The sequence below is a fragment of the Silene latifolia genome, chromosome 9 (genome assembly GCF_048544455.1).
Source record: "Silene latifolia isolate original U9 population chromosome 9, ASM4854445v1, whole genome shotgun sequence".
In the NCBI taxonomy this organism is placed as follows: domain Eukaryota; kingdom Viridiplantae; phylum Streptophyta; class Magnoliopsida; order Caryophyllales; family Caryophyllaceae; genus Silene; species Silene latifolia.
This window is the reverse complement of record NC_133534.1, coordinates 3913015-3934652: the sequence shown is the minus strand read 5'-3', so window position 1 is coordinate 3934652 and position 21638 is coordinate 3913015. Positions and strand designations below refer to the sequence as shown.

The following is a 21638-nucleotide window of genomic DNA, read 5'->3' as shown; positions in this document are numbered from 1 at the left end:
GTAGCAGGCCTGATTGCTGGGTTCAGTTTTAGTATTTGCAAACACAGCTTAGATGTCAATGAAAAAGAAGAGTAAGAAAACCGCAATGATCATGTCATAACCGGTGCAATATTTACTCCAATGCAGTAAAAAAAAAAAGTTGTACAATATTTACTCCGATGCAGTACTTATCATAACCATAGGTGTCAGTGTGTCATCTCCGAAAGCCTTTAGACATGGCGAAACTTACATGATCCAAGTCCGCTGATCAAATACATGCCGCCATGGGATGTCACTTCTTGATGCTAAGACCAGCTGATGTCTTGGAGCAGCCACCAGTGCCGTGATGAGCAAATCTTCCGCCCAAAAAATTTAAAGGGACGGTCCCACTTTTCTTTGGTTTACCGGGAAATTCTTTGCCTGAATTTCCCTTCAGAGAGAGGTTTTTCTTCATCTTATTCCGGTTTAGAAGCAGCATACTACTTCTATGCGCCCCTTCAACGCAATCACCAACTTGAATACATCCCCATGATTTAGATGATCCTTCTCCACTAACAGCAACACCCCTAAGCCTCGGGAAACTATTGCGCGTCTTGGGAAAGATGATCTGTTCACTTTCGGAAGAATTAACTCCTTCGACTTTAGCGCAGATGGGACAAGGAGGATCACTTGTATGTGACTTTGGAGTTGTCTGCTCTAAACATTCGGCGTGGAAAACATGACGGCAAAAGAGAACTCCAGTGACTGGCATGTCCCCGCTTTTAATGATCCGCCTGGAGCTCCAAGGTGATCTCTGAGAAAGCAACCTATCACACACTCCACATTTGTGCGACCCACAAGGATTGGATGGTCTACCGGGATCGAGTCGCTCAGACATGTCGGCTAAATCGATGCTGCTGCTGCCACTGCTCAGGCGATGGGTGTCCCTAAGAGGGGTAGAAGAGTCATACTCGAATAATCCTGAAGTTTCTAGGGTAGGAGACTGAAGCGGGAAGGATAGAGGATGAATAGGTTTAGACATGAACGATCTCCGGCCAGGGAAATTGCGAGGAGTAGACAGGTGTAGCTTCCCTGAATGGTCAAACTCGCTAAAATCTGACCGAGAAGAAATAGATCCCCTATCAAATGGCACCATGGACGTACCCTTCAAAGAGAGAAAAGGGGAATCTTAGATGTGAATACCTAGGTTATCAGCCGCAAGCATAAAGCAAAGAAAGTGAAGTACCTCCATCGTGGGTGTGAAGTATAAAGGCCCTGATATAGCACCTGAAGGTTTAAAGTACAATAAGACGGTGCTATTAATCAAAACTAATGGTGAAGGATCGAGAAAATCTTCATTCGAAGCTAAAAACTAAAAAGTATTCAGAAACTGAATGCCACTAATCATTGATAAAATACGACTAAAGCTTATTCATGGCTTCGAGCGGAAAAGATAAAATGTCAATAGACAGAAAAAACCATCTTTATTCCATATTCCCCTTTGGATGCACACATGCATACAGAATGTTAGTTGCGAAAAGCAAGGGTCGGCCACATTTCAATTACCTACGCTTTTTTATTGTGAAACAATAGTCATTCGATGCAATTTTCTACGCATATTTCATTAAGGATCATCGGGAAATGATCCCTATGCAGGGAAGAAACACTGCATACACATCCAATATTCTTTCTCCCGTTATTTGAATGAGATATTGGGGTAACGTTGTTACAGACATGGAAGAATATTCAATATCATAGTGACCTTGATTGGAAAAGGTTACCACAGAACACGTAATATGTATTATGAACTATGAGTACCGTAATGTGTTTGGAAATCTTGTTTTACAAGATAAGACCTAATCAAATAAACACCTTCCCTCTTAATCCTAGAACAGATTTCTTGAAGACTTTAGACTCCAGATGACTAATTCGGAGTAATAACATGTCAATTGGGTGCCATACTGCCATTTAAAACATAAGCAAAACGGATGCAAAGCCACAAATAAGCTTCAAAACACAGGCCAGGGTGAAAATCATGTGGAAACAAATTGAAAGTAAAAAAGATGAAAAATAAAATCTAGAAGAAATAACTAATCTTCGGAAGCAATACATACCTCTCTTAGTAGAGGTCTCAAAATCATCCATATATACACTTTGTGTCGGCGGAGGTGTCCAAGGTTGGATGAAGGAAGTGTCAGAAGGACTACTACCATACATAACACCACTCTCAGTGGCAGACGGGTTAGTTTGGTTATACACTCCTCTCATCCAACTCCTGCTTTCTTTGCTGTTCGACGAATCAGATCCAAACAACTGAATGCTGTCATTAGAACCGTACTGTATTCCATGATTCCCTTCGGACTGCAACCGATAATCCCATCTAGGTGGGGGTGGTGAGAAACTCGAATTTGTACGCCAATATGGCTCATTTGGCCCTATGGGCCACTCGCTGCTCGGTGCATTAGAACCATGTGGCCTAGCGGCCACACAACAAAGGGACCCCGTTTTAGCTATGTTTGATAGAACCAAACAAAACCAACCCCTCTCTACTTCAAAACTTCACTACACCAGCAATATCAGCTATAAAGAAGATGCAATCTTTCCCTGGCAACAGTTACAACTCTTCAACAAGACAATCTATACGCGGTAATCCGAAACTTCACATGATATGGAAAAACAAGATTATGTCAGTAACTGGATAAATAGGGTGAGAAAGACATTTCTTCAGTGGAATTTGCAGATAACAAATTAATGACAGTCCATCATCACAAAGTTGTGAATTGTGACATTTCCTGAACTTTCAAGTCCACTATCTCATAATCAACATTTTGAATAACACCCAATACACCCTTCACTATCTAAACCACTACCAATTTAGAAATTTCATGAACTTTCAACTCCACTATCTCTTAAGACGGCCATATCCGTCTTAAGTGTAAAACGGGTCAAATACTACCTCATATAAGTAGATGGGACAATAGCCTGTCATTCCCTAGGCATTCTGATTTTTGTCTCATCGATCTATGTGACCTGTTTCATTGTTTAAGACGGATATGTCGGTCTTAAACAAGAATTTGTGCTCATCCCCAATGTTTTTGACACATACCCATCAAACCCTTCACTACCAAAACCACTAAAGTTTCAACCTTTTCAATAAAATCAAACACTAAATCAAATTACAGATAAAAAGCATCAAAATTAAAGCAAACCCACCACAGAAAACACAGTAAAGCTACTATCTTTTCATCAACAACATGAAATTAAACAAATTATGTCACATGAATTCAAACTTAATTCAAGTTTCATAATGAACAAATTAATCAACCAAAGAATAAGTTAGAAGATTACCAAATTGGAGTAATGATTGATTGATTGATTGATTTTCCTGCCTAATTAAAACCCTAATTTTGTTTGTGCACAGTGATGTCAAGTGAAAGAGTTGTTTATTTTCTGTTTTTATGAACTCAACTTATCTTTACTGTCTTTTGTTTGTTCTTTATTTTGTGTATACTTTTCTTGGTGATTTAGCTTTACCTTATTCTTTCTTCACAAATGTCAATTTCAAATGTAGGGTGACTCACACTCTAGTTTGAGTATAATAATGTCGACTTTGATCATTAATTTTTGATACGGTTTTTAAACCGGAAAGATTTTAACTTAAAACATGGTTTTTTTGTGTCTAGAGAGGCACGAGGATGTTTTTCATGCTTTCTCAGTCTCATGATTTTATCAACTAAATCAGTTTACATCTGCGTAAATTAAAACATGGTGGAGTGCACAAAACAAACTAATTTATGTCGATAAGTCGTACTCTGTTCCATATGATATAATGATATTGTACATCATTCAATCAAGGGTATGATTACATTCATTGACATGTTGATGTTTTTCATGCTTTCTCACATCTCATGATTTTATCAACTAAATCAGTTTACATCTGCGTAAATTAAAACATGGTGGAGTGCACAAAACAAACTAATTTATGTCGATAAGTCGTACTCCGTTCCATATGATATAATGATATTGTACATCATTCAATCAAGGGTATGATTACATTCATTGACATGTTATTGACTAAAGAGTACATCTTTTGCTACAAATCAAAACATAAATTCAAAATTTGTTAAAAAAGAAAAATAGGTTGGAAGACGTCACAAGCAAAACTTACTTGTTATACATACAATATTACAATGATGATAATCGATAATCAACGTTAATATTAAAGTATAAACTCATGCCGCAAAATACATAACATTCCTACCAAGACATTTACACTACACGTAAATGTCAAAAAAAAGGTGGCTACCTACATATACTACCTCCGTTCTGGTCAATTAACACCATTTCGTCTATTTAATAAGGAGGAAAAAAAAGTCTAAGGATGCTAATTGAGTGAAATAGAGGAAATATCGACTAACTAAAAAAACATAACTAATATATCTATACAAATAACAAACTATAACCGGGTTCGAATCAAGGATGTTCAATCAAATAAGTTTCAGCAATGGCAGCATGTGTAGCAGCACCTGCATAAAGGGCATTTTCGTCAATCATGAAAAGCGGCGAGTGTCCCGAGTGAATGTACCCTAACTCCTCATTCCTAACACCTACATAGTAAAATGCTGCTGGTACTACCTTGGCATAGAACGCGAAATCTTCGGCCCCCATGATGGGTCCCACATTTCGGAACTTGTCTGACCCGAACAACCCAATTGCCGCCTTCTTCACGTGCTGGAACATTGGTTCGTCGTTTACCATTGGAGGGTATAATGGGAATTCTTCTTCAAAGAAGTCCACTGTGGCAGAGCATTTGAATACTTTCACTTGTGCCTTTATAACTGTTTCTATTCGGTCGAGTAGCTGGTGCATGTCGGAGAATGCTCTGAATGTACCGGCTATTGTGACTCCCCCGTCTGCGTGTTGACTTTGGTCGACCATGGTTACTGAGACGACTTTTGAGTCGAGTGGGTCTGCTTCTCGAGAGACTATGCCTTGTAGGCTTATTACAGTGGATGAAGTTGCAAGGATGGTATCAGCAGAGTCTGAGTCTGAGTCTGAGCCTGAGTCAGAAGTGATCACAGCACGGAAAAAGCCACAGCCGGCTAGTAAAGGCCCGCTTCTTGACCCAATTACTCCGGTTGGAAGTTGATGGGATACGTGTAGAGCGAAGATTGCTTCAACGTCTTTTAAGGCCCCATCCAATATCATTCTCTTCGCCCCGTTTCCCTTCTCTTCTGCTGGTTGAAACACCAGAATTACCGTTCCCTGCATTATTAACATCACATTTTCAGTTAATTCAGGCAGCTGAGCAATTCACTAACGCTATTGAGAGACCGTCTCTCTTAAGTTTTTGTGTTTAGGATGTACCTGGCTGGTTTACTAATCAAGGAGTTTACTTATGAACAAGAAGTACGAGTATTTTAGAAACATGTTAGCAACAAAATCGTCTATTTGACTTCGTTTACACAAAAATATATAGAACAAAATAGATCGAATAGAAGTAATCAGAACTAAAATGTCCAAATTAACCCAATCCAAAACAATCCAACGCAAAACAATTAACCTGAAAATGATGACGAAATTAATCTACTTAAGTAACTTAACCACAATTTGAAAAGACCCGACTAACCCAAGTTAGAGGTGGACTGTGGGCTGGGCCGGGTTATAGACGGGCCGGGTTGGTGGGGAAGGAGCCCGAGCCCACACCACGGGTTGAGGGGTGTGCGGGCTGGGATGTGATGGCCCTGAACCGGCCCGGTTGGGAAAATGGGGACAAATGGGCGGGCCAGGCGGGTTGGGCGGGTTTGTGTAGTGTGGGCTGGGGTACTGGGAGCTCGAGACCGGCCTAGGTATAGCGACAGGTTGGGCGGGCCAAATGAGCGGGCCAACGGGCTGTGATGTGATTTCGCAGCGGACATAACGAGGGACATCAATATAACGAACAACGAACGGGATATTTGTTCGAGTAAGACCTATTACTCGACCAATGGGTGATTGAATCGCAAGACCTATTGCTATCAATCGGGTTAAAGTTTGAAAACGCATCAAACAATAACAAGGGTGAATCGAACGCGTCAATTCAAGAACAATCGAACGTTAAACTAACGTAGCAATTGAAACAATTTTCTGATTTCTTGTTAATTCATTCTGTGCCTTAATACATGGTTACAAGGCTATTATATAGCCGAATTCAAGACTACCAACACATTGTTAATTAAATAAAACTACAAATGAAAGGTCACTATTAAATATAGCCGCATTTAACGTAACCATTGGAACCGAACAGCCCTTCAATTAATTGTCATGCATGCTTAGAGTAACTAAATGGAGATGGCATATCAAATGAAACTATTATTTATTTAGGAGTTTATTAATGCCCAGCCGAGCAGCCATATTCCGAGCAACTATTAATTTCGTATCATCCAATGAAGCTTACTCGTTTTAATGAAAGCTCGAAATACATTTAATTATTCTCGAGAATAATTAAACTGATTTCCGACTTTCAAAGAACTCGTTCCTTCATTGACCCGTAACCCAACACGTATACGTATCAGGCTGGGAGAATGTTGACCCGGTTAGACGGGCCGGGCTAGTCCGCACCAAAGTCCGCCTCTAACACAAGTATATATATATATAACCCGACACCAACATGACAATCTAAGTACAAAAAATAATTGAAATAAATCTACTTAACCATGAGTGAGATGGTATAAGATAAACTTGAAAATTTCGAAACATTTAACTAAACAAAGCGTCTTGCTTGTGACGCTAATCCCATTAAATCAAGACACTCTCACAAAAAGGAGAGAGGACAAGGTGGGGACTTACATGTGCTTCCCCACTCACCTCTCATGGGTATTTTGTGAGAGGAAATGGTATCCGTCACAAGCTTGTGATGGATATCGCCGTCTTCATGAGAATTGTTGTTAACTAAAAACTTCAAAATTTCCATACGACAGCAAGACCAAGAGTCGTGCGTGTGTTATGACGTAGGAATCGAGTAGTTCTATTTCATTGTCATACAGCCTTATAACAATGAACATATAGTGTCATTGACGTTGAAAGCCAAAACAATTAAACCCTAAAAAAGAAAGATAAATTTGGTTGCTCAAGTAAAGTGGGCCGTTCGCAATCATCCACGACTCACGAAGTCACGAGGCTTTATAATTTTACACAAATTCTTGTTTAAGACGGATATATTCATCCCAAGATTAAGACGAGTTAAATAGTATGAATAAAATAACATTAGTATAGAAAAAAATATATATATATATTTGAATATATACATATGTGAGATAAGATTTGATCCGTTTAAATGTTAAAACGGATATCTCTGTCTGTCCACAAAAAAAAAGGGCATGGCTTAGAAATGCGACACATCTTCTAAAAAGTGATTAAAACAAGTGTTTGTTTAAGACAATAAAGACAAAATTAAGCATTTAAAATATGCTTAACTTTTGTTAATTGATCAATTAATTTAATAGAGATTACGTACCCAAAGTTCATTGCGCCTACAACTAATCTATATTAATTAATCACATGAAACTTGAATGTCGAAAAAGAAAGGAATTTAAGAAGTAGATAGGATGTTCTTTCTTTGCATTTGGTGAAAAAAAAACATTAAGTTATTGTGATTGTGATATATTTATGTTTAATTGATTGTTGATGTGATCATAGCCGCATCTACATTAGAACATTTTCTTACGTTCTTATCCGATTATCGTGTTAATGAAAGTTCGTAACCTATAATTAAACGGAAAGTGTTATAATATCACCGGGTGATACTCACTGTACTTTGTATTATTAAGTACGGAGTATATAGTCTAAAATGTTCTACGTAGTTGTTTGACTTGTTTTACTCATATATAGTCGTTTTATTATGTATCCTTGGTCATTTTATGTCAAGCTAGTATAGCTGTGTATGAATCAATTCAACCAGAAGCTTAAACTGGTGGTTAAGGTACTATGATAGGTTCAATATTTCATTTTAGAAATAAGATTGGTAAGATTTGAAGTCACGCGCGCTAGCTCATATACCATGTTAAGGAATCAACTCAACCAAAAGTTTGAGCTGGTGATTATAGTCTCATGATCGGTTTATATTTCAAGCTCCAGTTTATAGACTATACATATAATGTAGTAAATCTGATTCTGTACTTTCTGAGTTCTATGATAAAGTTTTTGAATTTTGCTTTAAATATTATGACTTTTAGTATAAAGTTTTTGAGCACATTTACTTCAAACATTAAACTAAAAATATACAATATTGCTCAAAAACTATACATATAAATTCAAGTATGCTCAGAAAAATGCATGCTCAATAACTAAAAGGGTCTGAGGTAATACATCAGATGCGTAATCCCTTTTCTCTTTAAACTCTAGTGATGATGGAAATCAAGCCAAGATAATGAGCATCATCTCTCATGCAGTCATGCGTGATATGACTCAAAGCGGATAATATCGTACTATTATAGATAATAAACAACTGTACAGCAAAGCCTCAACAGAAGATATCAACACATACGTCGGCGCAACCAGATGCAATAATTGTAATTTTATCTATCCATCAAAAAAATGTGCGCATATAAAACTTAACTGATTGAAGATCTGATGAGATCAAAAGACAAAAGAAAGAAGGATTGCTATGCTTCATCATTCACATGCAAAGATTTGGAAGTTACAACGCAAACATGATCCACATACCCCAGTATGATTCTATTTCTGATTCATGCATTAATATCAAATCTGCTAAAAATAGTACTATATCGACCGGATATCGATCATAATAATAACAGGTACGGAGTAATATTGTATTTATGTAACCATTTGTAGTACAACAGAAATAAAAAATATTATTATTTTTATTTTTTTAATACGATAATTAACATGTGATAAAAGAATACCAAATATCAGGGGTATATATATGAATGATCGAGATGGAGGAGGTATTAAATCGTACCTGAAGAAGGTGTTCGCGAGATTTGAGAATTTTGGCAGCACCAAGAAGCATAGCAACGTGTGCATCATGTCCACAAGCATGCATTTTCCCATCTACTTTGCTCTTATACTCCCATTCTACTCCTTCCTACATCCACCAATCATCAACATTATTAACCCTATTTTCTAGTAATAATTATGGTATAAAACTTGTCACAAAATGTAAAATATTCATTTAAAACGGTTTTATTCTATAATTTGTGACTCAGTAGTATATACTGCAGTACTAGCTAGACTAGTTAGTAGATAGTGCTTCCCTTCTAAAAAAAAAAAAGTTAGTAGATAGTGCCATATGACATCTTAATAAGAAAATGAACAAATTTAATGAGAAAACCCGATTTAAGGTTTGGGTGAACAAAAACCAGGGCGAACTCGCAATATCATAAATAAAGTTTAAGAACTAAAATTTAAAGTTTAATTTCAAATTTTTCATTGTTCAGAAAATGATCGTCTAACCTGAATAGGTAAGGCATCCATGTCAGCACGAAGAGCGACAAAAGGGGCCCCGCCAGTACCAAGGGTGGCACGTATACCCGTTACAGCAAACGGGTGCACGTACGATATACCAAGTTCATCCAACTCATCCCTTATTAACTCACTAGTCTTATACTCCTGAAATGCCAATTCAGGGTACTGGTGAATTCTACGTCGTACCCCTTTAATCCACTCAACCATATTCACCTTTGTCGCTTCCTTTATAATCTCCACCTCCCACCCTCCCTCCACCACGCCCATGACACCTCCCCATCCTATCCCTGCGGTTGTGGCCACCGCGGTCACGTTCTTAAACGTTCGAGCATGATTATTAGTACGTGTTGATGGGTAGTTTGTTGGGTGGTGATTATGAGTTGGAGATGAATGGAGTGTTTGGGTTATGACTAATGCTGTTAGTAGTGCTAATGTTATTGTTATGATTAACACACCTTTGATCATTTTGTGGTTCATGCCTTTTGTCAACAATTAATATCCATGTGTTTGTACACAAGGCTAATATGGCACCTTATATATAGTGAACCGTATTGATGTCTACTCACTAAAGATTAAACAAAATCTTGTATAAGTAGAATGGTTTTATTTTACGCGTATTGTACAACGATCTTATTTTATGCGTGATGTATGTATAATGGGTTTATTTGATATGGAGTTTAGCCCTGTTTTTTTTCAGGTTAAAAGAGTATAATTGAACTGGACTAAATTGAATGGAACTGAACTGAAGTAAAAGTTAATTTGTGAAGAAATGAGCTGAACTAACTGAATGAAGCTGAACTTAACTGAATTGAATTGAAATATATTGAAATTAAGTCCAAAAGAACAAAGCCTTATACTTTATGATAGTTATAATTTCCTTTGAAATTTGAAATGTTATCTACTTATTGAGAAAGGTATAGATACGAAGTAATCGTTTAAATATGTTAATATAATTAATCATATAAAGTTATATCCAATATATATATATATAGTTTCATTTTGCTTATGTATATATGGAATATTATGTACGTTGTATTCTTCTCATTTAGATGATTTAATTACATTTTCATTCTGCGAATAAGTTAAAGATATGAGGATGTTGTTTGTAGCTTATACCTATTGTTGATAAGAAATCGACTAAAATGAAAGTAGATAATCAAATTAACATTAAAAGGGTTTTTGAAATATAATTGTAAACAAATAATCGACCCACTTAAAAAATAAAATAAGTAACTAAATAACTGGTATAGAGAAGTACTAATAAAATCGAGTTAGTATCGAGTATAAGTAAGTAACTACGGAGTACTATTGTATGTTAACAAATTTACAAAGTGATAACTATCGTTATTGGAGGTAATTATGGTCTGAGATTATGCTTTCCGAGCTTCAGGTCTGTTACATACCCTTGGTTGGTTGACCTGGTATACATTGTTTAATTGCAGGCCATCACGTATTCTTAGACGTTCACCTAGCTAGCAAATAACAAAAAAGCGGTTGCAGGTTCCGTCGTCATTAAAGTAGTATAATGATGAAAATCGACATTGTACAGTCACTAAGGTTTGTTCTTTTGGACTTAATTTCAGTTCATTTCAGTTCAGTTCGGCTCATTTCAGTTTAGTTCAGTTCAGCTCTTCTCTTCTCGTTACAAATTAACTTTTAATTCAGTTCAGTTTAGTTCAACACCAATAAATTTCAGTTCTGTTCAGCCCCATTAAATTCATCAGTTCAATTCAATTCAACTCCAATAAATTCTAATTTAATTTAGTTCAAACACTTTCAGTTCAAAAGAACAAGACCTAAGATTAAATCCAACCATAATAAAAGGTGCATAAATGATGAGATGATATTTTAGTTTTCAACCTCATGAATAAGACCAAACAATAATCACAACTCACAAGGACTACACTAAACTAGACGTCTAGACCACTAGTCCACCATAGTACTAGTATAACAATCACACATTTATACCACGGTCGGTTTTGCTATTTTGCGACTGTTCTTGTACAATTAAGTCATTACTATTACTCCGTACTACTATAGCAATGAGGACAACGTGATTGATTTTCATCACGTGTGTATTTTGCATTAAGTCTACTTTTACCTAATTATTAGCTACTACGAGTAGTACATTGACATGATATATAGTACAATTATTTAGTAACACACCTGTCATATTACTAATGTGTGATATCATGTAAATGACATCAAATTCATGAAATGATGGAGTAATTTCTTAAGTCAATTAAAAATATCTCTTAATGTTACGATTTATGTGTTTCGACTTACGAGTATAATGTAAATACATGATTTGTCTTTTCAACTAATGAATAATTGCGTGACAATCTTGACTTTTCTAATATATGTTTTGGATTAAAAAAATCAAGATAATGTAAATTATACTCCATATTCCACGTAATATGTTACAAATTTGATATAGTTTAGATAAATTTTAAAGTCTAAAAACTCATTTTTAATGGTTGATACAGTCATACGGTATCGATATTTGAACCTTGGTTATTAGTAGTTTAGTACCGAATATTAGAGAGGATAACTCTTAAGCACTAACTCAAGGTACAATAATCGATATTCGAAACTAAGTGAGATCTCCGATAAATGCAACTATGTTTCTTTACTTCACTATTTGCAAAAAAACTACTTCGTACAATATAGGTGCATCTCTTGCTAGAATTGCACAAATTCAATAAATTCAACTAAGGAATCATCTCCTTGTCATTTGTCAATATCTAAATCTAATTATCTAAATGTGGCCATTTCTTAATTTCATTGTACTCCCTTTATTTGATTTATTAAGCCTTATATAGTTATATTCCTTGTTTGATATTTTCTTTCATTTAGCTAACCTCATTCTCATATCAAGTAAACATTAGTGCCTTTGTGGTCATTAAGAGAACAGTGAGCAACAGTGTATAATCCTCTTGTTGCGGATGCTTTTACGAAGAGGTAAAAGGCTGGTCAAAGAGTTTGCTCAACTTCCATGGGAATGAGATCGAACCCCTGACCTCATGGCTAAGGGATGAAGTGAATTAGGCTTATGATCAGATATGAAAAGTGAGTATGAATTGAACTGAACTTATAAAATCTAAACTTTTCTTAAATGAACTTACATAATCTAAACTGAACTTATACGATCTGAAATGAACTTACATAGGATTAGAACATAGCCATGGTAGTTATCCCAAGGTGATTGACAATGTCAAAAAGTAACTCACTCATTAACATGCATATTAGGTTTAAGCTCTTTTTTCAAAGATTTAACATCAACTATACTATACTTGAAAAGAAGTTAAAGAAGTAAAAACAAAGATGAATAAGTACACAAGCTGGTGGTAGTAAAGAGGGAAAAGGACCAATAAACTAACATTGCCGGAATAGGGAATGCTTTCAAAGAATGCTAACCTACTTGGGTCACTTTGCATGTCACATCCTTTATAATAGACCACGTGCTCTTTTATTTCTTCACTCTTTTATGTCCATTCATTTTCTAGCCTTTATTGAGATTGGCCTCATCTTATTTTTAAAAATTATTGGATACAGCTAGTCTTACTTAAAACGACAGTATCCGTTTTAATGTTAAAATAAATCCAAATATTATCACTTAAAGATAATAATAAAACATATCTTTATTATATGGTACCTATTTGGATCCGTTAATCATTACGACGCATATTATCGTGTTAAACAAGAATTTATAAATTGGATAATAAGGCCATTTTCTTTTTGGCTGATAAAAGCTGAACTGAACTGAACTGAACTGAATAGCGCTTAAGTAAGAGTTAATTTCTGAAAAGTTGAGTTAAACTGAAATGAATAGAGCTGAACTGAACCGAAATGAGCTGAAATTAAACGAGAAAGAATACAGTCTAAGTCGAGTATTTTTTTTTGTTATGAAGTCTCAGTTGATTGTGTCGACCCAATTTTTTTTCCACAAAATCTCATTGAAGACGGCACGTATCTGTCACTTTGGAGTGACGGATACCATTTCCTCTCACAAATGACCCAAATAGAGGAGAGAGGGAAGCACATGGGGGTGCCCCACCTTGTCCCCCCTATCCGTTTTGTGAGTGGCATTACCTGTCACTTGCTCCGACTCATCTTCAGCAAGACTAACTGTTTTTTTTTATCTACTTGCATTGCATGTAGACCTTTTGCGTGTGTAGTTTGTGTGGGTTGTGAACTAAATGAGGCTCCACAGTTCTGGGTCCAAAACACTGCCATTAGAGTTGGCCACTCTACCACGTTAGTCCGACCCAACAATTGGGTTGCCAGTGACATAATACGCTTGACCCACCGGCTAGACTGGCCAACTTGTCACGAACTGGACCGGTTCAAGACATGTCTTTAGTGTCTTGACCTACAAAAAAAAAAAAAAAAAAAAAAAAAATCAGTCCACCTTCATCAAGGCTAGTTCGACTCAGCCACGGGTTGGTTAAGAGTTAGGCTTGAGCCAATTCATGGTCAAATGGGCCAGGCCCACACCCGAGTGTTCTCGTAAATTAACAAAAGTTGAATTGTACTCCGAGTTTTTCTAGAAGGAGTAACTAGAGAATTGCTTTCTACCTTCTCCTTTCTGTCTTATCTTCTACATTCTCCTCTCACAACCGCTTTATATATTTTACCTCATCCAATCGCCTTCCAATCCCACACAATACATATTAATTTAACCGATTATAAAAAGGTAAAGGAGAAGGTGAATAGCATCCCTCGAGTATTGAAGATAAGATGGAGTTGATGTAATGTATATCTCTTTCCAACCAAATGCCCAAAAATCACTTGTTCTCCAAATCTTTCCCAAATCTCACATAAAATAAACTAACAAAGTCAAATTTACTACATGATGAAAGAAGATAAGGCTACTAGGGGCCACAATGGCAACAAGATATACAAAAACAGCTAGAATAGATCAATAGAAACAGAACCAAAGCCCCAGAGCTTTAAACGTCTAGTATGGTCGAGACTCGTGAAGGCGGAACTTTAAACGTCTTGTGTTAACAACAGAAAAAGACGTTTTCTAAACGACCCGTAATAAAAGTTGCATAGATAATTTCATCAAATTACTATTTCTATTTAAAAAAGAAGCGCACATAGTTTAATGACCTGTTATTCATCACTGAAAAATATTACTTCACTAATCTAGTTGATATTCGGTCGGCCACATGTTCGATAAACACTAAAGCCCTCCTGGTTAGTCGATTACTGTATGAGACAGTTCGCAAGGTTTGGCCTCGGTTTCAAGAGTAACCCTTCTAAAGCTTCATTTAGTATTACGGCCACATAGTTATAAGAGTAACTTCCGAAGCTTAGGCATGCAGGAATGTTAGTTCAGTCTCGCGAGATTCTCAAATACGATACAACACTTCGTTTCAGGCCAAAGTTCCGAAGTTCCCTTATATTTTTGCACGGGTATGAAACTAGTGAGCCAACAAAGTTAAGTTTACTACACTGTAGAAGAAGATAAGGCGACCAGAGCCCACAATGCCGACATGAACTTAAAAAACAGCCAAAAATAGAGACATAACTAAAGCCTAATTGTGGACAGGGAGCAATACTGAACAAAAAAATATGATTGGTTTCTATTGAAGATAAGGCAGATTAGATGTAGTATATACATCTTTTCCAAATGTCCAAAAATCGCTTCTTCCAAACATGAGTGGCATTAGTAATTTCGGACTGGCACTGTGCCGTGTTTTATCTATTGAAAGTCCCTTGGACTCTGGGTTGATTTTGTGATCGACATGCAATTAATAAAGTCCGAGCCAATTCAGGATTGGCCCCTCCAAATCCGATATGCCAAAAAGCAAACAAAAAAGGTCTAGCCTGTCGGAGCTGAGCCATCTCGAGACAGGTCCGAGCCAATTAGCCAGACCCCCTTTCTCACGAACCGGTTCATGGTCATGTTTGCCAACGAGGACGACCTCTATTTAGGGCCTATCCAAACCTGAAACCCGACCCATGGCCACCTAATTATCATTGAACCGTTTAAAGTGTCGCAAAAACTAATCTTTGATTCACTTGAATTTACTATATTGATTTACGAAATCCTTGGAAGATGAAACATAAGCTAGAAAGAAAGAACTCGAGATTTTGAGCACACTGACTCACACCCGAGTGTTCTCGTAAATTAACAGAAGTTCAATTGTACTCCGTATCGAAATAGATATACTTTAGTCACTCATTTTAAGTTTAGTCAGCTCATATAAGTGTAGTTCAGAAAAGTTCAGCTTTATAAGTTCATTCCAGCTCCTAAGCTCCTAAATTCAGTTCAAAAAAGTTCAGCTCTTATAAATTCAATTCAGAAAAGTGCAGCTGATATACCATATACGTTCAGTTCATAAAAGTTTCGGAAAAATTAAGTCCAACAGAACACGACCTTAACACTTTATCACTTGGGTTCTTTCCCCAACCACAAAAATATGGTAGTCCTTGACACTTTATCACTTGGGTTCTTTCCCCAACCACAAAAATATGGTTGATTTCTATTGAAGATAAGGTAGATTTGATGTAGTATACATCCTTTTCCAAATCATACAGCTACCAACAAGATATCCAAAAACAGCTACAAACATAACTAAAGCCCCCCAGAGGTTTCTGGTATGGTCCAGAGGTCGGATGTAGTAATGCAACTCTATAATCTTATTCTCGTGTTAACAACATAAAGAGACGTATCTTGGACGATCCATAACAAAAGTTGCACAAATATTCGCATCAAATGACTATTTTATCTCAAAAAGAAGCGCACCACAGTTTAATGACTTATTATTCGTCACTGAAAAAGTTTTCACTAAACTTGTCGATATCCCATGACTGCATTTTCAAGGTCTGACATTTCTATTGCTATAACAACAATTTATTTTACATGCTATAGGAGATTAAGAATTCTAAAATGCTAAAAGAGTTTCGAACCGTATAAACTTGAAAAAACTAACATAGTATTTGTAGGCTTGTAGCATTTGGGTGTACTAGGAGATCCTCAGGGTTATCAACTTATCATATATGAACATACTAACTGTTTCATAGACTGAGATTCTTTAAGAATCATTTGCGAGCGATTCCATACACTTGAGGGTTCACAAAAAAGGCTTTCGGGATAGAAGTGGTGTTGCTTGAAATTTCAGAAAAGCCAGCTTCAGAAATGTACCTCTCAGATTCTCTAGTCAGGTGACAATTATCAGCAACCAGCTGCTGTACTGGGTTTAAAATGTTCTGCACCAACCTCAGAAACGTTCCGTCTTTCAAAAAGAAAAGAAAAATAATTAGTTGATAACTGTAACAATGAATCAGGCACAAATTTGTACTCAATAAGCAGCAAGACTGGTACGTAACTACATATACATAATACATACCTTGTGCTGCCACATGTTCGATAAACACGTAAAGCCCTCCTGGTTTCAGCACCCTCTTCACCTCTGAAGTTCAGGGAAATGAACGATTAGTACGGAGTACTTGAGTGTCTATCCAGAGTAAATACACAGATATTCTTGCATGAGACCGTTAATGTATGAGACAGACCACAAGTTTTAACCTTGGTTTCAAAACTAACCCTTTTTAGTATTATGGCTAGATAGTTATAAGAGTTTCCGAAGTTTAGGCATGTAGGACTGTTACTTCTGTCTCGTGGAAAATTCTTCATCTCCGAAAACTGTCAATTGAGTAGTCGATCAACTCTATATGAAGTACCGTGAATTCCCAGTTGTATGGCTTGTTCATCTAATATCTACTTCAGGTTTGATTTTGTAAGGATGTGACGGACTGACGGCAAACCATTGAAGAATCTAGTATGTACCAACATCTAATTAACAGAGAGCAAATGCATAATCTAGTTTCTGATAGTGAATCACACACGGTCTGTGGTTTACTGCTAGGTTACTTCGACATTTTGCCATGACTTCATGTTGTGCATCTACACGATACTCTCAAATAAGATACAACACTTCGTTTCAGGCCAAAGTTTAACACGCTAACACTCCCCCGCAACTGACACTTGTAACCAAGTAAAAGTAACTTATGTTCAATCACACCTTTACAGCCTTACGAGTATACAGCTTTTATTTAGGCGGATCACTGTCAAACTGATATTCTTCTCGTCAAGTATGTCTAAGTACAAAAACACGTAGGCTTGAAGAGTACCTTGAAGAGTCCTATCGACATCTTTAACAGAACAAAGTACAAGTGTTCCAATGACAGCGTCAACTGAAGCATCCTTTACTGGCAAAATCTCTCCCACCTGAAATCACAGCAGCCTCAGATGATGAGGCCCTCATCTTATATGACAACATAAAAGCATAAGCAGTTGAGACAACACGAAACGACCATACGTAAAAGAAAAACCAAAAAAATACAAAGGCAGATACCCAAATGATGCTAAAAAAGGAAAAAGATACTTTTAGTAGCCTGGCATTAATAGAATTTGGGTATGACTTATGAATATCTATGCTTCTAGCTGTAATAAATCTGTTTTCCGCAGCTTAAGATGGATGAGGTACATTTTAGATATCGCTGCAACACCCCAATCATTGCTCATAAGAGTTATCAAACTACACCTGCCTGAACTGGTTAAGATTTGACATTATACCCATGCCACTTAGCCGCTATCCATCTAATACATGATACTACCCACCATATGAAGTAGTAAACATGTTCATCAGATATATCAAATAATAACTTTGAAGTTACTCTATCGTCAAACATTCATAAAAAAAATTCATTGAACGCAGGAAAAAAAAATAACAGAAAGAAAAACCAGACAACTTGGAAATTGTTGTCAATAATATCAAGCAAGCATGAAGTGAATATTAATGTTCACACGGCGGATAAAATGTTTCAACCCTGTACCTTCCCCGCCATCCTCCAAAACACTAATCTACCCCCACTGCAGCAAGGAGACTTTGGTGCACTGCACCGGTGCCGAATACATTTTTAATCACTCTTTTGACATCAGTAACTAACTACTGTCCGAAAAATGAAAAATTTCCTATGGATGTAAAGTGGCTCACTTTACAAGTTCACATGAGTGACATGACATGTACTTATCCATGCTTTCAATAATGAGTTATTGATCCACTAAAAACCATGAGCAAGAAGGAAACAAGAGAGGTAAAAATGAATTTCTACCAGAGATTACTATATGATATTTGTTGATTAACCACCCTAGAAAGACAACCACAGCCAATAGCCCAATATAGAAGATCTAAAATTACGTACAGCATGAACAAAATCGAAATTCGCTTGTGCAAGACCTGCTTCTTCCGCTGCTTGCCTGGCGTACTTCTCCATCTTTCTGTTTGGGTCGACACCAATAACATGGACACCATCATCACTGGCATAATATTTGAGATTAGGACCAGTTCCAATCCCAATTTCCAAAATTTCTTTGGCTTGTCCCTTCAAATGACTGAAAAGATCATGCTTGTATCTGCCAATCTTACCAGGTTACAGAATTTGACATAAAAATAGTGAGAATAGTAACATAAGTTATGACGGAGCCTCATACTCATACAAGAAAGAAGCATTACATGAAAAAGTTCCCTACTTGAATATGACTATTGACTAACCTCAGATTCGTATCCTTTCATGCTATAGTTCATGACTGAGGCGAATAATTCCTCGTACCAATCTGCCCTTGGAGGGCGGATATTGTTGATCATATCCTGTGTTCGACAAAAACACCACAGTTATATCGACAGTTCATCATCATAAAATAGATGCACGTATAGAAAGTTTAAAGCATCAATCTGATACATTCCATTTGTACTCCAAAGCCAAAGACGCTAAATCTTCTAGCCCCATTTAAAGTGAAAATCGACATAACCCAATGAAAGGGGGTTTGGGTAAAACATTACATTCAAGCTTTGGTTCAATACATTGACATGCATGTGTCGAAAACCATGTGTTAGATATTTTTTGAGCATACTGGGCACGCAGCTAAGTATCAAAGCACTCTAATACATAATCCTATACTCCGCAGTCCACAATAGGGGGCTAGTAGGCGCGCTCCAGCTGGACAACAAAAAATTTGAAACTTTCAGTTAACACCACTGATTTTTTTTTTTTTTTCCTATTTTACCTTATGATACTACTAGTTCGATTTTAAAACCTACTCCCTCTGTCCCGGTCATTTGTTGTCCTTTTCCATTTTTGGTGTCTCAGTCATTTGTTGTCCTTTCTATTTTAAGAATGAACTTGATGAGTAATTTGATCATTCTCATTCAATTTGTTCCACTTGTCATTTAGTTATTGGCCCTCTCCTCTTTCCTTGGTCTTTGTGCCAAAACCAAAGGATAACAATTGACCGGGACGGAGGGAGTATAAGTTTACCTAGATTTTTTGTATTATGTTTCACTCCCCTTTTGTTTTTCAATTTTTCTTTTCTATTTTTTCGCATTTTGAGTTGTGGGTTCAACTTCAAACCCTGGTTCCGCCACTTCCCTCCACCCATCAATGCCGAAAAATAATTCGGTACCACATTGCTTGAAAATAATTCAGCAACAAATTGGTGATCAGAAACTGTAACTAAACAAAACTTGGACCAATCAAACAATCATTCATATGAATTCTATGATACGGAGTATCTTGTTATCTTCCTAAGAAATCTTTCAACTAAACTAAACTAACCCATTAATTAATAAATAAACCTGAATTATTACAGTAACAAATAGAACTGAGCTAATCCAGTAACAACAATTGAATTGTGCACACTTAATTCTAGGTTTTGGGTATCCAAAGTTTGAAACTTTATGTTTTTTGTCTAACATTTAAATAAATTTCAGGCAACAAACTTGCTTTGGGATTAAGGAGAAGCAACCCATTAAAAAAAACAGATTATAGAATAAGACCGTCTAAATGATCGTCTCACACTGTAAAACCGTCTTACTCAATAACTATCGTCATACAAAAAAAAGCCGAAAACAAGAATGAGAATACAATACCATGTAATTTGGGTTATTTGAGTCAAAATCCAATGCAAAAGAAAGAAGCAAAGTTGTAGCAATAGCTGGCACCAAAAAATGTCTTCTACCACATTTACAAAACCCACAAGATTGTTTAGTAAGGAATTGTTTAAGGTTGTTTTGCAATGTTTTTGTTTGTGTTTGGATGTTGATGTTGTTGATATGGGTGTCATTATTATAAGTAAAGGATTTGAATTGGGCAGCAGCAGCAGCGGCAGGTGTTTTTGTTGAAAATTGATGGATTTTTGGGAGGAAACTTAAGGTAGTAGTAACTGAGGTTGAATGGGTCATTTTCTAGAATTTTGTTGAATTTTTAGTGATGAATATTGAACAGACGACCTGGTCTTGGATTCAATACAGGTACTAGCAGTCTAGCACAAAGTTCGATTTCGACTGGGTTTATTTCGGCTAGCAGCTTTGTATTTACTAGACGAAGGGAGTAGTTTTAATAAAACAATATTTCCTCCGCTTCAATCATTTGTTTGCTTTTGTTTTTGGCACAAAGACCATGAAGAGAGGAATGAGACTAATTATTAGATGACAAGTAGACCAAATTAGACATGTACTAGGGCCGGACTAGGGCCGGGCCGGGTGGGCCGGGCTCTCCTGGTCAGACCCGGGCCAGGCCGGGGGAGAGACGGGCTTTGCCGGGCTGGGATATGCTTGACCCGGGGCAAGGGGAGGGGAGGGGCGGGCTGAGGGGCCTTACCAAAAAATTTTATTTTTTTATTTTTTTTTTGCTAAAATGGCGGGCCAAGCTTGACACGGGTCGGGCCAAATTGCCTAAAATAATGGGCCAAGTGTGGGTCGGGCCGAGTCAGCTTGTGCTGATGGCCAGCTTTAAACCAAATTGAGTGTGGATGATTCAATTGCCCATCAAAAATATTCTTAAAATAAAAAGTTAAACAAATGAGTAAATAGCTGAGACACCTAATAAGATGAAATAGGCAAACAAATCACTGAGACGGAGGGAGTAATTTCAAAACGAAGACCATATGGGCCAAGGTCACTCCAGTTTGGACTATGAAACAATTCAGGCTTCTAAAAGCAGTTCATAAGCTTGCACAATTACTTTCCATGAAAATAGACTAGTCCATTCTCTTCTTAGAGAAGACGCCCAGCCCAAAAGCAGAGTGGGCCACCTATTTTCTTAGGTTCATTGTATATTTGTATGGATCAAAAGTTCAAAGTAAACTTAAGAGAAGAACACCCAACAAGCTATAAGTCTACCCAAATTCTTAATTGTGAGTT

The 21638-nt window shown here is 36.8% G+C and overlaps 3 protein-coding genes across 5 annotated transcripts; all 3 read right to left on the bottom strand.

Annotated features, from left to right (window-relative positions):
* Positions 1–73: 73 nt before the first annotated feature.
* LOC141598759 (uncharacterized) lies at positions 74–3515 on the bottom strand. 2 transcript variants are annotated; one of them, XM_074418517.1, is made up of 4 exons: positions 3307–3515; positions 2073–2615; positions 1205–1245; positions 74–1123 (listed from the first exon to the last, which is right to left on the bottom strand). In XM_074418517.1, the coding sequence occupies exons 2-4, from the start codon at positions 2224–2226 to the stop codon at positions 272–274; spliced, it is 1047 nt and encodes a 348-aa protein (XP_074274618.1). In that variant the 5' UTR covers positions 2227–2615; positions 3307–3515; the 3' UTR covers positions 74–271. The 2 variants fall into 2 exon arrangements, with proteins under 2 accessions (XP_074274618.1, XP_074274619.1); XM_074418518.1 differs by having other exon boundaries at positions 2073–2562.
* A 599-nt stretch (positions 3516–4114) lies between these two features.
* LOC141598755 (IAA-amino acid hydrolase ILR1-like 6) lies at positions 4115–10046 on the bottom strand. Its single transcript, XM_074418511.1, has 3 exons — positions 9412–10046; positions 8918–9043; positions 4115–5223 (listed from the first exon to the last, which is right to left on the bottom strand). Exons 1-3 carry the CDS (start codon positions 9898–9900, stop codon positions 4432–4434), a joined length of 1407 nt encoding a protein of 468 aa, XP_074274612.1. The 5' UTR covers positions 9901–10046; the 3' UTR covers positions 4115–4431.
* Positions 10047–13324: 3278 nt separating this feature from the next.
* On the bottom strand, positions 13325–20782 carry LOC141598752 (uncharacterized). 2 transcript variants are annotated; one of them, XM_074418507.1, is made up of 7 exons: positions 20367–20782; positions 18993–19088; positions 18643–18861; positions 17569–17665; positions 16785–16847; positions 16580–16670; positions 13325–13795 (listed from the first exon to the last, which is right to left on the bottom strand). In XM_074418507.1, the coding sequence occupies exons 1-7, from the start codon at positions 20676–20678 to the stop codon at positions 13783–13785; spliced, it is 891 nt and encodes a 296-aa protein (XP_074274608.1). In that variant the 5' UTR covers positions 20679–20782; the 3' UTR covers positions 13325–13782. The 2 variants fall into 2 exon arrangements, with proteins under 2 accessions (XP_074274608.1, XP_074274606.1); XM_074418505.1 differs by lacking the exon at positions 13325–13795 and having other exon boundaries at positions 16198–16670.
* Positions 20783–21638: the final 856 nt, after the last annotated feature.

What these genes read in the sequence shown, in the direction of transcription:
- LOC141598759 (XM_074418517.1), bottom strand. Translation starts at nt 2,226, where the DNA reads ATGAGAGGAGTGTATAACCAAACTAACCCGTCTGCCACTGAGAGTGGT. An exon ending in TGAGACCTCTACTAAGAGAG is followed by an intron (nt 1,246 to 2,072) that starts GTATGTATTGCT and finishes TTAAACCTTCAG; the next exon opens with GTGCTATATCAGGGCCTTTA. An exon ending in ACTTCACACCCACGATGGAG is followed by an intron (nt 1,124 to 1,204) that starts GTACTTCACTTT and finishes CTCTCTTTGAAG; the next exon opens with GGTACGTCCATGGTGCCATT.
- LOC141598755 (XM_074418511.1), bottom strand. Translation starts at nt 9,900, where the DNA reads ATGAACCACAAAATGATCAAAGGTGTGTTAATCATAACAATAACATTA. An exon ending in TGGATGCCTTACCTATTCAG is followed by an intron (nt 9,044 to 9,411) that starts GTTAGACGATCA and finishes TGGTGGATGTAG; the next exon opens with GAAGGAGTAGAATGGGAGTA. An exon ending in CTCGCGAACACCTTCTTCAG is followed by an intron (nt 5,224 to 8,917) that starts GTACGATTTAAT and finishes TTAATAATGCAG; the next exon opens with GGAACGGTAATTCTGGTGTT.
- LOC141598752 (XM_074418505.1), bottom strand. Translation starts at nt 20,678, where the DNA reads ATGACCCATTCAACCTCAGTTACTACTACCTTAAGTTTCCTCCCAAAA. An exon ending in CAAATAACCCAAATTACATG is followed by an intron (nt 19,089 to 20,366) that starts GTATTGTATTCT and finishes TGTCGAACACAG; the next exon opens with GATATGATCAACAATATCCG. An exon ending in CGAACATGTGGCAGCACAAG is followed by an intron (nt 16,671 to 16,784) that starts GTATGTATTATG and finishes TCTTTTTGAAAG; the next exon opens with ACGGAACGTTTCTGAGGTTG.